We start from the raw sequence: 17790 nt of genomic DNA on the forward strand, positions 1-17790 counted from the left end.
TTTGTTTTAAGTAATACAACTAAGAGTTGATACAATTTCATGTCACAGAATGTGCAATAAAAAGTTGCTTAATTTTTTTCAGAGACAGTTGTTTCTCCTATTGCTTTTTATAATCAGCTTTGCAAAGCACTAAGGAAACAGCAAAAATTGACATTTATATACTCAAAGAAGAAATTAGATAATCTGAATAATCTTTAAAATAATTTTATGTGAGATGACATTAAACGTAACACTCTATTTAGAGCTATTCTTTCATTATTCTATGGAATAATACTCAAGAATACAATCTCTGAAGAAAGACTGCTAATGTCTGCCAATTACTGGAGGACTGAACTTGGATAATTAACTTCTGTGCATCAAAAAGGGACGACAATAGTTTCTACTTCCTAATGATGTTAGGAAGATTGAATGAGTTAATATATATAAAGTGCTCAAACTATAAACTGTCTGACACATAATGTTTCTTATAAATGTAATATATTATGTATTCTTATGGGACAGCAATTACAGTAGCCTCTTTGTTTATTCATACATACATATATTTGTTCATTCACTTAGCTGATATTGGTTAAACAATTCTCAAAGTAAAATTTGGACTTAGTTCTTTCTAATAACTGAAATTTATTCATAATACATCTTGGGCATTCTGCAGCCAGTTATTATTTACATTTTATTTACTTTTTAAAATAAATAGAAATCTAGACTACTGTTCCAGTGGAACAAAAAATATGGGTTTTATGCTATTTAAACTTACGATGATAGATATATAATGATATGTTTTGTCAGCATTAGAAATTTCTCTGCGTGATCTGTTGGAGTGAAACATGGCCTTACATGTGATTTCAGCGGCAGATATTTCCCACAACTGAAGAATATGTGGTTTGATTCACTAACATTAGTCCCATGGCTTAAAAATTAAATATCTGGTAACATTACTAATATGGAACAGAATGTTGTGATTTGGCTTTTTTTCTGGACTTTAAAAGGTTGACCAGCTGCAATCATTAATCCTGTATTTTTTCTAGTTCCAGCCTGTCATGTTGCTGTTAGAAATGATGCTATTTAAAGATATTGTGATTGGGATGTTTATGAGAGCTGCTGATAAACACTACTAAGGTCTCCCAGTCATTCTGTAGCCAGAAAGTTTATTTTTTGTGTGTCTACTGGCATAATTTCAGATTTTGAAGAAATCATGTCAGATGGTCTCAGCGAGAATATATTTAGGCAGAGAACACGTGGTGATCCTGAATTTTAGTAGTATAATAGAAATTCAATCCATTTCTTTATGCAATCAATAGATAAATAATTTATTATCACAATTCCTAGTGAATTAAATGATTCCTGTTGTTCATTTGGCTATATAAGACTAAGATCAATGAGAAGTGAGAAAGGAAAATGAGTAGGTTCTCTACATTTATGATGTGTTTGTTTTGCTTTTAAAAATGCTTGATGAGATTGGTTTAAATTGTGAAAATTTTGAAATAATTTGCAATTGAATTAGAGTTCTCACTTTACAGCCTTGTTACTATTAGTGACTTAATATGTGGTTACCAAAACCCTATTTAATATGGATTTATAAGAGGAGACTAAGTTTTTATTGTTAAATATAAGCTATAAACATTTGTTTCTGAGCTAATTATGACTTAATTTCCTGTAAAACAAACTGCAGTATTCCATAATGGAAGTTTGATATTGATAAAACATTATTGAAAATTACATATGGGACTATATTATCTTGAATATAGTATAACTGAGTAATAGTGAGTTGATCAAAGTTTTCCAAATACACCATGCTACTAGATATAGCCTTATTTTATTCTAATACAATACTGCAAAAATTATTTAAATTCTGTTTCTTATACAATGGGGATTGTGGTTATTAAGATCAAATAATCATTGACACTTAGGTCTCTGTGTATTAAGAATTCTATTATAGGGTAATAACAAGTAATGAATGGAAAACAAATTCTATGATAATTTATTTGGTGTGAGATTAATTTTGCTATTCAGAAGGAGGCATATTGTCATTATACACCTTGCTACATTTAATATTTGTTTTTGTAATTTGCACTGTTATTTTAGAGAATACTGTCTACGAATGCCAGTGATGTAGTTTTCTATTTTTATTATTGTCATTTTCTTTTCAAATTAACAACAATGTGAATGTGACTTCAAAACAATATTTAAAGAATATGCTTTGAACTATAAAGTATAATCACATCAGAAATTATTTATTAGCAATTAAGTTATTTTCATTTCCTGCTGGAAACAACTAATTTTTAATATTTTCTGATTTTCAAGTATTTGAAAAAAAACGAACTCTACTGAATGGTACATTTTAGTTTATAAATTCTTTTTATTAAAATAGATATCCTCTGTCTAGAACTACTGTCATTTAAGGCCAGGTTTTGGTAAAATGATCATTTCAACACTTCACTGAGGTCATATATCAAAAGATCCAGTTGCAGGCTTTTAAGATGGAGTGATTGTAGGTTTTTGTCTGAGTGAGCAGATTGAATTTTTATTTGAGAAAGAAACCTTTAAAATACCTTCTTTCTTTAGTACAGAAAGTCGTTGGTACTAAGTGTGTTGAGAATGCACTGTTAGTTACTTTTCCTGGTCCAATAGTATCAAATGACAACACAGTAAGGAGGATATACTAAGTATGTAAGTATATAAAATTTATATCATGTATTATAAAAATATAAAGTGTATGATATTACACATTTGTGAGTGTATGTTATAATATGTCTGTCTTACTTTTTTGTTAATAATTTTGAATAAGTTTATAATTCAATAACTGCAATTCTCGTTTACTTTAGGAAATCTAGTTACTCATTTTCTTACATTCAAATGCTAATATGTATCCCAAAGCAAAGATAGCAAAGTAATCACTATATGTAGCTTTATTAAACCAGCTGCAAAAGATGTACATGATTCTCTTAGAGATGTTTGTATGTGTATGTGGTGTGCATATATGTATATATAAAATAAAATATGGATTTATCTACATCTGCATTTCATTTAAAAATATATATATATACATATATATGTAGTCTGTGGGAGGCAGTTAATTTAAATTGTCACATGATCATATACATAGTAAGGATAAATACTGAAAGACAGTGTTATACTGAAATTCAGTATAGACAGTATTATACTATTATTCAGATAAATACTGAAAGACAGACATAAAAATAAAAGATGCATTCACTATGCTAATGCCAATACTATTTCATCTTAGAAAATATAAACTAAAGATAAATTCATTGGCTGTAAGTTTTGTAATTTTCCATGTTTCTCTGGAAATTCTATAACTATAGCTTAGGTTTTTAGATTAGCTAGGGCTTGTCTTCCTATTTTTCCCTCTTCCCTTTTCCACCTTTGTGAAGAAGTGAAAGAATGGAAAGTCTTATGAAGACAGTCATAAGACACATAGATTTAAAACCATACTTCATCTTTCATCATTTCAAAAGTCCGTTCTTTACTGAAAGAATACATTTTATCTTAAAAATACACTCAAGTCAGGCGCAGTGACTCACGCTTGTAATCTCAGCACTTTGGGTGGCCGAGGTGGGTGGATCACGAGGTCAGGAGTCGAGACCAGCCTGGCCAAGATGATGAAACCCCATCTCTACTAAAAATACAAAAATTAGCTGGCACAGTGGTGGGCGCCTGTAACCCCAGCTACTCGGGAGGCTGAGGCGGGAGAATCGCTTGAACCCGGGAGGCAGAGATTGCAGTGAGCAGAAATCTCACCACTGTACTCTAGCCTGGGAGACATAGCAAGACTTCATGTGAAAAAAAAAAAAATGAATACACTCAAGTTTTATAATTATTAAACATACTTATACATATAATTGTCTCTACATAAATATGAAGTTATGTGTGGGTATATGTACATATATATTCTTTGACTTTTTTTTTTTACAGTAGCTCTTATTTTATACAAATAGTTAGGGCTGGGAGTCACTTGACTTTTAATTCTTTATTTATTCTTCGCTCCAGAAGTCTCTAGATTTCCTTGAAATTCATTAATAATATTGTTTATTTACTTTACTATTCCTTGTCATATTCATATGTCAGATACATATTCAATATATGCTAGATTCAAATATAGTTCTACCTATACTGTGCTGTGCCAAAAACAAATAAAAAATGTATTGCTTTGAAGACATTTATACTGAAATTAAACAAGTAACTGGATGACAGGTGGTGAGAGCCACTCTTGGAGTAGGAGGTTACAGATAAGTAAAGTGAGGAGACTAGAATGATCCATGCGATAATTGATTCAACTTAACAACTATAAAGTAGGACCATGTGCTATATATTCTTTATTAGCTTTAAATCCCAGAAAAATAAGTTATGCATATTAGAAACATTAAATGCCATTCTATGCTCCAGGAATTTTCAAGGCACATGAGATACATCAATAAATAATACAGTAAAAGTATTTCCCATCATGGAGGCTATATTCCTGTAGAATGTAAGACAATTCACAAGTAAAGAAATAAGCATATAATTTCAAGCATTGCCATTATAAAGAAAAATAAGAAATTAATGAATGGTCCATCAGTCAGGAAGTTAATTCTGAAAATATGACATTTTTTAAAGACCTGAATAAAGTGAAGAGCAATTTAGATGAAGATAAGGAAGGATATTCTAAACTAAAAGAAATGCAAGTGTAAAGAGTCTGAGGCAGGACAAATTTAGAGTGCTCAAGAAACATGTAGAAGGTCATATCCATGAAAGGGAACAAGAGATAGTGGAGTTGATGACTTTAGAAATTTAGGCAGAGGATAGAGCATGTGTGACCTAGTAATCCATAAGACAGGGTAGTGACGTGACCAAATTATAGCATGAACAATAACACACTGGCTCTTCTTAGAAAAACTCCCTGAAGGTCAGGAAGGTGTAAAGAAGTAGTCCAATTAGGAGAAAAATCATGGTGTCTTCAACCAGGGTGGATGCAGTTGTGTATTTTACGAAGTTGTCAGAAAAGTCTTCTAAGGACTAAGCAAACAACAGTGAACCAGACATAAGATTTTTCTAATTTTATAGATCATCAGCAGACTAAACCAAATTATGCATGAATGAGCAAACATATCAAATTACCAAGAAATACTAAAGGGTCAGGAAAATACCAAATACAAGCAGAAATAATCCTCAGAGAAAGGCAAAGTTGCCAACAAAGATTATGATAACAGGCAATAGTGAGCCACAGGTTCAAGACAGCAGCAGTTCAGTAAACCTCAATACTGATCCAACTTCCAGCCTCAGCTTTCTAAGTTTAATTTTTTATAAAAGAAGCATTAATAATAATTCTTTTTAAAATAGTAATAATAATTTTTTAAAAGAAGAATTAATCCTAGTATGATTTGCCTTAATTATTTCTTGAATTTTACTGACAAAATGATTCCACCAGAGTCTTTACTGAATATACAGAATCCTTGGTCTCAATTTGACCTACAGAGTCAGAATTTTCTGGAGAGAAGCCTAATACTCTCTGTTGTTTTGGAACACTGTAGTGGCCTAGACCTGCTTCGTTAATAAGAAGTACTTTAATATGATAAAGTGTGCATAGCAGTGAGAAGTAGGGGCTTCCAGCTGTCAGATACTGACAGTTCATTTGGCCAAATTTTAATCTATAGAATCAAATGTAAAACACGTGTATTTTTAAATCTTGTGTTTAAATGAACTAATACATTACTGATGTGTAGGGACTTCTGCTGGAAAGTTTAAAAAGTGTCATCTGATGAAGTTTTTAACCCATTCATGGACTGTCATAGACTGAAAAGATTTCAATATTGTTTTATTTACCTCTCTCTAGTCTTTAAGACTTAATATGGGTATATACATCAAATACATAAGTTTTATTTATTTATTGTTTTAAATACAAGTAACCAATACGTGATTCTATTTGTAATTTACTGCCTACACAAAAAGTATTGGCTATAGGGATGCATGAATGGTATTTTCTTATTCCATTTGACATAAATGAGGTTCATGTTTTCATCATGTTTACTTTGTTTTAAAGAGGAAGGAAGACATTGTTCTATACTAAGTGTAACTATCGATGTTTTAATTAACATTTGAAAGCCTGGCAATTTAATTAATAAAATGAATAAAATCAAGGAAATTTACTCATAACCTTTTATTAATTTAGAGTCATGAAAGCCTTGGATGCAGAAAACAGAGCATCTTATCTGTGTAAGCACTTTGCCTTTGGATCTCATCGAGCATTTAAAGCAGTGCCAAGTTCAGCGAAGAAGCTACAAATAATTTTGACTGAAAAAGGATGAAACAGATAAAGAATTGTGAAAAGTTCATCACTGAAATCTTCTTAAACAATTTTCTAATATTTTACAACTGATATTATTACAAATAGTATTTATTTGGCACCCACCCTGTACCTGACATTGTACCTGAAGAATAAGATGTCAACCTTAAAAAATATGAATTTATATTATTGTCCCTATTATAAAGATTGAAAGTACATTTATAAAAGTTAACTAACAGAATTACATAGAAATGGCTGGCTGCCAAAATGCTTGAAGTCAGTTCTATCAGACTTCAAGCTATCTGTGCCATGGCAGGCCTTTCCATCTTGGAACACTGTGCCTTAAAGTAGATTTCTATATCTGAAAAGTAAGGAAGATATATTGTTTTATACAACTGATGGCAGGATTTTGTATATCACTGTTTGTGTCATTAGGATATGAGAGGTTTCTACATTATATCATTATCGATAAGTCAAACAGACACAGATGAACAATTCTGAACAATTCAGTACATACTAGACATAGGTACTGGAACTGGAAATCAAGTTCATTTGGATGGCTGATGGTGGGACCCGCCATTAGAGTGGGAGTTTACAGATAAGTAAGGTGTGGAAGCTAGAATTATTTATGTAATAATTATTAGAGTTGGCAGCATCAGTATATATGCATCTTTAGGTTAATATAGGTAGTTATGTATAGGAATATGTATAGATATGCACAAGTTAATATACACATTTATGTCCTTGTCCTGTTAGTAAGAGGGCTTAAAAGCAATGACATCTCAGTGGCAAGAAACACACTCAACACCCATTTCTTGGTTTCTAATGCCTTTTCTAATAAAGGAAACCAGTGCTCTTTACAGAAATGAATGACTCTAGGACTGGAGCAGTGAATAAGCAAGATGAGCATAAAGTATCTGGTCTTTTAGTCCCAGAAGGTAAGAAAATAATGTAGAAATAACAGACAAACCCATAATGATAGGGGTGTGTCAAAGAGACATAGGAGCTCTGAAAGAGCTTCCAATGGCCAAAGCATTAGCAAATTCAGTAATAAAATAAAGTATACAACTATATAAAAGGAGTAAAAATATCCATGTCATACTGATGCAAATAATTACATAAATTTAAAAATGAAGAAAAATAGACAAATTTCTCCTGCAGAAGAATTTCTAATGATTGAAGTAGATAATCCACTACTAAGAAAGTGAATCACAAATTCCTACTCCTTAAATGTGGGCTGCAAATAGTGACTTTCTTCCAAAAAATACAACATTGAATGCTGGGGAAAAAACAATGTTATAGTGGAGAAACAATAAACACCACGTCACTCAGGAAATCAAGGTTAACATAATGGCGATGATATGTTGGTAGTGTGTACCCTCAATATAATGTAATAGGATTGGCAATTTACTTTCGTGGTCATCCCCAAAAAAACCCATAACTCTGTTTTAATAGTGAAAAAATATTAATCCCAACTGAGAGACAGTTTACAAAATACCTGACCAGTGTGTTCCAAAAGTGTCAAGGTCATCAAATCAAGGAAACTGTGAAAAACTGCTATAACAAAGAGGAGCCTAAGAAAACATGATGACTAAATTAATGTAGTTTGCTGGATGGAATCCCAGGACAGAAAAAGGACATTAATTAAAGACTATGGGAATCTGAATAAACTGTGGACTTTAATTAATAATAATCTATCAGTATTGGTTCATTAATTGTGACAGATATAATGTATTAATATGGTATATTTCTAATAGGCGACACTAGATGTAAGTTATGTGGAAACTGTTATTTTATTTTTCTATAAAAATTAAACTATTCTAAATTTAAAACTTTAAAAATTTGAAACAGACAAAACAATTAGTTCATAATGGGAACTGTAGTAGCCTAAAGGATCTCCATCTTGCATATCATACTAGTATGCAAAGGTTAGGTCTAACACAGATGCTACAATATGGGAAGAATTTGGAATATTTCCACATATTTGAAAGCTACAACTCAGAAGTTTTAGAAATTATTTTGTACTCTTCACAACTTGATTTCTTTGGTATTTTTTTTCTATCCTTATACAGGGACAATAACAGTTTTATGATTTGACATCACCCATAAAAATTTTACAAGCATAAATGCTCTAAGTCATCATTCTCATTTGATACCAGACTTAAAAGGTTGAGCAGGCAGAGAATGAGCAAAAGGTATCAGCGAGGGAGACAAATAACATAAATTGAGCATGCTCCTTGATGCTGACAAACCTGGTTACAGTTATTTTAATGTGCATGATACTTGCAGTGGTGTAGGATTGCTGCCATTCACAATTTGTGCATCATCATTATGTCCCCAGGAGCTGTCATCAGCTTTACCCAGAAGATGCAAAGATGCTCTTGTCACAAAGGAAATTATCCCTGACCTACTCTGAGCTCAGAAATGGTCTTCTCCCCTCATTCTAAACCAGTATTTTAGAGCACATTCTTAGCCACTGAACTACACTGGCGTTTGTTAACTTAAATGTTTGAAAGTGAAATAGTTTATGCTTTACTTTGATGAATGCAAGTAAATAACAAAGTATTGCACTTTAGGCTGATTGTGTCTGTGTTGGTATTTATTTGTTGTCTTTACCCACAAATGATTATTTTATTGAAGAACTGATTAAGTTTTAAAATGAAGTGTACATTTCAAACTAATATTATCCTATGATGAGATAAATTCAGGTTTGAATGATATTTAATTATATATGTATTTGCCATTCATTCATCCATCCATCAATTCAATGAACAAATATTCATTAAATTTCTATATGCTAAACAATTTTCTCATCTTGGAAATGTAGCAGTGAACTAAACTAAACCAATTCCTGCCTTCATGGAGCATACTTATTAAACAATTTATGACTAGTAAGATGGTAATACCATCAATTCATTAAGTAAAAACTGACAGCTATCTACGAGAAATAGTTAAATCTGAAAAAATGATTTCACTATAGTAAAGTGAGTGAAGAACTCTGAAGACTTATTCTTTCTTTGGGTTTTTTACTGTTGTGTTATGCAATACATATGTAGTGATACTGGGAAATTGAGTTTAATTCATGATTCAAGATAATTCATACAGATATTCACTATTGAATAAAATATATTCAAAAATTCACTGTCTTCCTTAATCGTCTCATGTTTCTATTTCAGTAGTGTTAGCACTTTTCAATAAACACTACAGTGAACTAGGGAGCCCATATCTTACTCTTTTATGTTGCCATGTCTTTTAGACATGCTATCTATACAAATATCAGCAGATTGATAAAAAGAATTTTGACTCAAATATTCAGATGTTTTTCAAACTCAAAATATCCAGACATATCCGAAAGAACAGATATATAAGTTCTATTTTCATTATGAAACCACAAGTAGTGGTTTCATAGACAGTATATCAAATTGTGATGATCACCAGAGGTGATTATGATTTCTAAGGAAATATTTGAGAAAAATGAAAATTAAAAAAAGTTTATTTTATTTGTTATTATTTTAAAGTGTACCATATCTTTGGTGGCATGTTTCTTAAGGAACCTGCCCATGTTTAATATATACATTTATTAATGATTTTAGGATTCATGTAATTTCAAATGTAATAAATTATAAAAGAGATTTTGTGTTGTACAAATGCGGTAATATAATCATGTATCTATTAGCATAATGGGATATGTCATACAGAGCTCATACGTTTTAGAAATGTAGAAGATATGTAAAATAATCAGGAGTATCTTTATTCTATAAAATATAAAATAAAATAATTTATGTTTCTAAACTACTTGGAAAAAATATAGACAGTTTTATCATGAAAAAATCCTGAAGATATTTAGCTGATTTATATTTGTAAAAAATCTTCACAATCTTTAAACATTATATAGATAAACTAAAATTTAATTGTTTTTTTTTAATAGTGCTACATTCTCAAAATGCAATATATGTAATACACATAACAGGCTTACTTTTAGGGCCTCATCTAATCAAGCTGTTCCTTATTTAAACTATTTTGCAGCTCCATCTCCAGTCACCAATGTGAAAAAAGGGAAGATTGCAAAAAACAGCATCTCTTTGTCTTGGCAAGAGCCAGATCGCCCCAATGGAATCATCCTGGAGTATGAAATCAAGTATTTTGAAAAGGTAAGACTAACAGAACAAAAAAAGTCTTCAGTTTCTTTCTTTCTTTTTTTTTTTTTCACTTTAGCAACTGCAGTTATCCAATTTGTAGAAGAGTATGTTGCAATTTTATGTATAAATCAATGACAATTGATTCTGCAGTCATAATTACGGATGCTAGAAGTGTACAGGGAGCTCTCTATTCATGTTCTGCTGCTGCCAAATAGTTTACACAGCTTAGATACTGCCATATAGTCTAATATCAGCTTAACTGAGTTGAACAGCATTAAAAGATGAAGTCATAGGACATTTGAAAGTGTTACAAAGACTTAAGCTATAGACTTTCAGTAGTGACTGCAGTATGCTAAGAGAGAAATCATGGTGCTTATGGCCAGTAACTCAACATAACACCTATACTATTAAGGTAATATGAAAAAAGATAAGACATATATATCACATACAATTTTTAAAGATTCTTAGCAAACATTTGGCACTGTAGTATAAAATTTATGTTTAAATTTCAGGTTAAAAAATAAAAGCATATATGCATCACATTCCCCATATTTTCTTGATTTCCTCTTGTTCTATGAGTCTCTTAGAGATACTTTTAGACATTTTGCCATAATAGCTATTGAGGTCAGGTCTCAAGGTTGTCATAAACTCTTTTCCTCTTTTCTGAATTCACAAGCAAGTGAGTCATTGATGAAAGAGTCATACAGATGGAAGCTGAAAAAGCTTGTAATTTCTAAAACTGGGCTGGAGTATGTGGCTTACATATGTAGCCACCATGAGTCTTCCTGCTACTTCCGACTCATTCATCTGTGATTTTTCTACTGGCTGGATCTGAATGTCATACACACCTTAGGACAACCTGAGTTCTAAAAGAGGAGATAAAGATAGATGGGAACCCAAACCAGCCTCTGAGAACTGGATTGGAGACCCTGACCCAGAAATGTTGGTCCTATGAATGTGGGGATAGAAATGAACATGAAAAAAATGCAGGCATGAAGATCCCAAAAAAGAAGAGAAGGACTGAGTCACACTACTTACTCAATTGCTTTTCCAAACTCACAGACATCATTCCTTCTTTTTTTCTGGAAGAGTAAAAGGTACGGTAGGAAGTACAAAATCTTACTTTACAATACCTAACAACTTGCCCAAGCTAGAGCATTGGAAAAGAGACAGAGAATAAATGGTTCTCCTCACCATATATATATATGCATGGATAAAAGAGTTTAGGGCCTGGCGCGGTGGCTCACGCCTGTAATTCCAGCACTTTGGAAGGCTGAGGTGGGTGGGTTGCCTGAGGTCAGTAGTTCGAGATCAGCCTGCCCAACATAGTGAAACCTCGTCTATACTAAAAATACAAAAAAAAAAAAAAAAAAAAAAAAAAATCAGCTGGGTGTGGTGGTAGGCACCTGTAATCCCAGCTACTCGGGAAGCTGAGGGCGGAAGAATTGCTTGAACCCAGGAAGCGGAGGTTGCAGTGAGCCGAGATCGCACCATTGCACTCCAGTCTGGGCAACAAGAGCAAAACTCAGTCTCAAAGGGGGAAAAAAAAGAGTTTAGGTAAATGTATTTAATATTAATTTGTCACAGTATAGAATATTTAAAAATAAATTTTCTTCTTTCATTCATCGATTCAACAATTGCCTGTGTAAAAATACAACAAAGGATAAAACAATGGGGAGTGATGGAGAAAGGTTATCTACATATTTACAGGTTTTTGTTGTTTCTACAATGTTCATGTATTGATTATGCTAATAGATAAATGAATAATCAACCATTTTTGAAATAGTCATCTTTCTAGGAATGACTTACTGGTAGTATTATATACAACTATCAGATCATTAGGAAACATAAATGGTGATACATATTTCAAAAATAGGTTATCAAATACTTTATTCACCAAGAATGCTCTTAGAGAATACCTCTGAGACAAAATTATGTTAGGATATGGTTAACATTGTTTAATGTCAACAAAACTGTAGTTAATCAAGTGGAATATAGTGACATTAAAATTTCTCACTGATTACTGTTCTCATGAGATTAGTAGTAAAAAACAGCATTGCAAATTCCAGAGGTCTATAATTTAAACATAGGCTATGTCAAAAAACAATTTGTAAAATTAAGGTTTATATTTCTTATTCAAGTTTTTGTAACCTTTGTTACTCTATATTGATGCAAAGCTATGTAGAGTTATATAAATATATATTAACACATCCTGAATTCTGTTGTTAACTTTGTTTCTCAATTTTCATTGTGATTAAAGTTGATTTTGAAAGAAGAAAAATGCAAAATAGAATTCAAAAACTGTATATTTGACTATCTTAGATGCAATAAGGGTTAACAGCAGGGAGACTAAAATTTTAATAAGTACTTATATTTTCTTTTATCTCTGAATCAACTAGCTGGATTAATGACTATCTTTCTTTTTTGTTCTTGAGGAAAGCATCCTATTTTTTTCTCCTTATGAATAACCTTTGACTGTTTTCATGACCACTTCCTAGCATATGCATTACTTTCATTATATGTGTAATATTCAATATTAATGAGAATTTATCTTTTCTTAAAAAGTTGCTGATCCTGTTAGAACAAAGTTATTCAACAAGTGGTAATGAGGAGTTTCTATTAAATATTTCTTCTACTGAGTTTTATCCATATTGTGATATTATTTTCTTTATAGTTCAATTTCTTTTTGAGTTACATTTATTTAAGTATGATTTGGTCTTATATTTAATAATTCAAATTTAATGCTTCAGTATTCCATTATATGATCTGTATAACTCAAATAAAGAAAAAATGACTTAGGAAAAAGGTTTCTAAACATATTTCCAATAAATTGATAATAAGTTGCTTGTTTACATTAACTAAAAGCAGCAAAATCTTTATATGATATATTGGTAGAAGTTATTATTTTGGTCAGTGTTTTCCTTTTTAAAATAAAAGTATTAATTCCTGGACCATTGTGCATGAGCCAAACATTTGAGTATATCTATATTATACCTATAAAGTTTTTTTAAGACTTTCATTTATAAAAAATGGATTATGAGCTTTTATACCATGTATTGAGGTAGGGATCCTGATAGGTTTTCAGAGCTGATTTTGAGCTTTCAGAATAACACCACCATTTTATTGGATGGCTTTTGGCCAGACACAGGTGGCAGAGCTTTCCAGGGCACATGCATTTGCCAGCTGGCATTTCTGCCTCTGATTGCCCTGCTCTAATAGAGGTCACTGGGCTTCTCTGCTCCCGTGTGAGGATGGGCTCATTGCCATCTCTTAATTAAAGGCAGAGGCAAAGGGAGGCTGCCCCTTGGCAGGGTGTTTGCCAGCTGGCTCCTTCTGCTGAAGCCCTCTCCTCACTGCATGTGAACAGTGTTTGCTAAGCAGCTGGGGAATGTAGCTCATTTGCTCAGCTGGGGCATGAAGGCAGCAAAAGGCACTGCCCTGACCAAGGACTTGGCAGCCCGGCAATTGTGGGTGTTGACAATCTTTACATAAAGTTTGTGATATGTAGAAAATTACAATATGAGAGTGATTTAAAGGAATGAAACAGAATTAAATTTTGGAAGACGCTTAGACGATTCACAATGTGTATTCATTGGTTTTGATCCACTAGATACACGCTTTGCTAAATTCTCTTCGATAACTTGTGTATGGCTAACTCAGAGAGAGACAATGTACAATTAAATTCTAGCTAAGGAACAACTGAGACATACATAACATTAATTGTTAAATCAGACAGAATGTTGTGCAACTGATATTAAATCATACATTATTTCAAGGAGCAGCAGTCCAATTTCCTTGTAAATTTTTCCTTTTTGGCAAAAAGTATCAATTTCTAATATTTTTATAAAATGTATTCGTTGTACCTTCAATAGTTAGAGTTTACAACTATGGAAGCTTTTAAAAGTAGTTTTGATTTTTACTTGTCAATGGGATAACTTACCATCATGCTATAGAGTTAAGAGTAATCTATTCTACGTAGAACCTATTTTGTAGCGATTGTGCTTGGTGGTACATGTATTATTTTTATCTCTGTCTCCTTCCAATATTCTTGGTAAATAATTTTATCTCCATTTTAAGGAAGAAAAAACCGAGGTTCACAGTTGTTTATCCACATTTTCTCATCTACTTAATAATATGGCTGGAAATCTAATGCTGTCATTGATGCCTTCTTCTAATGTTTCATATTATAAATGTTAATCCTTTACGTAAAAATGATAATTATATAAAGTTCATCAGAATTTTATACTTAAATTTTGACTAGATTTTTTCTTTAAGTTAAATTTTCTTTAAACAAATGTCAGCAAACAGACATTTAACTTACTTAGTGAGAGTTACTGCTACAATTATAGCCAAACTGGAAAGCAGAATATTATTGAGAAATATTACTTTTAAATAATATGGGAAAATAATATTTTTCAATAATATGGAGAAATAATAAATGATATTATCAGGTTTATTCTATCAAGAACCTGTGCATTCTCAGAAAAATTAGTAACTCTCACAGTTTATAGAAGCTATTTACAGTTGTTAAAAGGAACACATTAAGAAATTGCTTGCTTCTTACTGCTATGATCCTAGCATACAGAAGGAATAATAGAGTGGATAATAGAAGAGCAATACATGTTTGTCAATGAAGAAATTTACTGGTATTATTAGGTAACATTTTATAAGACTTAATTACCTTTGCTCAACTTTAATAAAATTTCCTAAATACATTAAAGTTTAGATAATTAAATTAATCTGCAGTTTAAAAAATTAAAGATCAATCATTTGCCTATGATGAGTCAGCAAGTGTGCTATTAGGTTTATAAATTACACCTTACCTATTTAGAGATAATTTTGGACCTACTTAACTCTAAGATCATTTTATATGTTTAAACATATTACAAGAGGAATGGTAAATTGCTTTAAAAGAAAAATGTTATATAGATTGTATATTTTAGATAGTATTAGTGGTAGTCAACTTTGACATGTCATATTAGAAAGAGTTACAAATATTTAAAATAATTATGAAAATTAAAACATTTATTACAGTTTATTAACTGCTTTCACATACATTACCTGTTTCATTTTTACACCATCTCTGTGAGGAAACCCAGGCAAATCTCTACTCCAATTTTACTGATAAGGAAACTGAATATAAAAGCAAAAATGGCCCTGCTATATTTCAGCATGTGATTTCAGTATCCATGGTAAAGTTGGTGTGGTAACTTCAGAGAGATAATGAGGAGTTATGGATGGTTAGTCTAAACTTTTGTTAGCATCAAAATAGAAACAGTTCCTCTTTGTTTCAGTTCCCAAAATTATCTTTCCAGTAACTTTTTTTCCTACTCCATCTCCACTGACTATTACCTAGCCCCTCCAAATGAGGACATTTTCAAAAATAAATAAAAAAGCTCTGTTTATCTGCATTTTTCTTTAATGCTTTCTATCTAGGCTTAGAGAATTGAAGTTAAATTTCACCAATGAAGTACTAATTTCTTACCTTAAGACCTAACTACAATTATAAATTGAATTCACTAATGAGTTAAAGCATAAGCCTTACCTCACAGAATGGGAGATATTGTTAACTTTCTGTATGAATAGGCAGTATGTTAGATATGCTCCAATTAACTATATTGGAGGAAAAAAAGTACACAAATAACAATACTAAAATAGAGTCTGTAAAATAATCAATCTCCTACAACATTATGTTTTCAAAGTTTTAGAAATGCATTACTGCCAAAGACAAGTATTCTGGATAGGTGGACACAATGTCACCCACCACCCTGAATTCTAGAAAAGACTTTAATATTCTATGTCAATAGCACACCTAGGATGTGTAGGATTTTTTTCTAAAATATTATATTTGTACTAATAGAGTCCATTAGTTTCTGATTCATTTTCTGATCTATGGTTCTAAATTTTGCTGTCATTATTAATTTATATGCTGTCTTTTTTACTGTATGTGCATGTGCATCCCAAGGACCAAGAGACCAGCTACACAATTATCAAATCCAAAGAGACAACTATTACTGCAGAGGGCTTGAAACCAGCTTCAGTTTATGTCTTCCAAATTCGAGCACGTACAGCAGCAGGCTATGGTGTCTTCAGTCGAAGATTTGAGTTTGAAACCACCCCAGTGTGTAAGTCATTTTAATTACTGTCAACTCATGTCTCAGTAATGGTTACCAGAAAAGAGTCAGTGGATCAATACCCTCCCTGGGCACTCTGTCAGTCTCACTCTCCCTCTCTCTCTCTCCCAGGCATGACCCCTTCAGGTAGGAAGCATCTGTCATGCTATTATGGTAGGTCGGCGGGTTAACACGTTGGTCCCTGCTCCTCATTGCATTCAGTCTTCTGGGAGATGGTACTTCAGGAGATACTTTAAGAATGTTTAAACTTGCTTTTAAAGACTTTCTTTCCACTGCTGCCATACTTTATTGAATTATTGCCATTTACTTTTTTAGTTGTTTTATTGAACTAGGCTACTAGGCTTAGTCTTTCTTTGAAAATTCCACACGAGTTTTCTTTAGCATTGAGATTGGCAAGAAAATGGTGCTCTCAGGAACCAATCTGATCTCATAAAAAGTATTAAATCTCTGGCACTGTCTTTAACTGGAAAATCTGGGAATATTTTTTGGATCAGCCTTTTGGAATCACTTTTTTCCCTATAAAATAGCGTAGAACATTTTCCTTTAATTTCAACAAAATATTTATGTTACTTACTTGTCCTAAACACATTGAAAGAATTTAAAGACAGTAATAGACGCTGATAAAGCTTTTTGTGAAGAAATACACAGTGCTGTGAAATGTCAGAAGTGTATATGTGTGTCAGTGTGTATGTGTATTTGCTTTAAGCTGAGTTACATAAAAATCAGTAATTTTAAAATAAAGAAAATAAAATGCATATTTCCTTTTTTCAAAAATCAACCAAATGATAATTTAGTTATGAATTTACTTTGTAAGAATCAGAAGAGCTATTAAATTAAAATATGAATAAAACTATATTATATGTCCCCTTTGAAAATCAAGATCTTCTTTTTAAAGTGTATTTAATTGAATTATTTAATAATAATTTTTATTCTGTAAAAATAACTTTCTAAGTGTTGTTTCACTGAATTTTATACAGAAAAGGGTACCATTGTAAAAAATTATAAATTTGTCTTCTACACAAAGGAAAATCTATGAGTGAAGTTTAACTGAAGCTACTGAAATTTGAACTTCTAATGCTATTCAGAAAATTTTCTTTTCTTACTAGATTGAATAGGAACAAGTGATATTAGTCTGAAAATTCTCATAATATTAGCAATGGATTATTTAATCCTGCCCCTTTAAACTAAAAGGGATTTAGGAAAAAAAGGCCTGCTATATAAGCTAGCCATCTTAACA

General features: G+C 31.7%; 1 protein-coding gene across 4 annotated transcripts in view; it reads left to right on the top strand.

Moving 5' to 3' along the window:
• Positions 1 to 17790, top strand: part of EPHA5 (EPH receptor A5) — a 344724-nt gene that overhangs the window by 236750 nt on the left and 90184 nt on the right. For all 4 annotated transcript variants that reach the window (XM_010380149.1, XM_010380152.1, XM_010380153.1 and 1 more), the window contains exons 6-7: positions 10307 to 10431; positions 16385 to 16544. In XM_010380149.1, coding sequence (XP_010378451.1) covers positions 10307 to 10431; positions 16385 to 16544 — 285 coding nt within the window. The remainder of the gene's footprint in view (positions 1 to 10306; positions 10432 to 16384; positions 16545 to 17790) is intronic.

The sequence above is a fragment of the Rhinopithecus roxellana genome, chromosome 2 (genome assembly GCF_007565055.1).
Source record: "Rhinopithecus roxellana isolate Shanxi Qingling chromosome 2, ASM756505v1, whole genome shotgun sequence".
Classification (NCBI taxonomy): Eukaryota; Metazoa; Chordata; class Mammalia; order Primates; family Cercopithecidae; genus Rhinopithecus; species Rhinopithecus roxellana.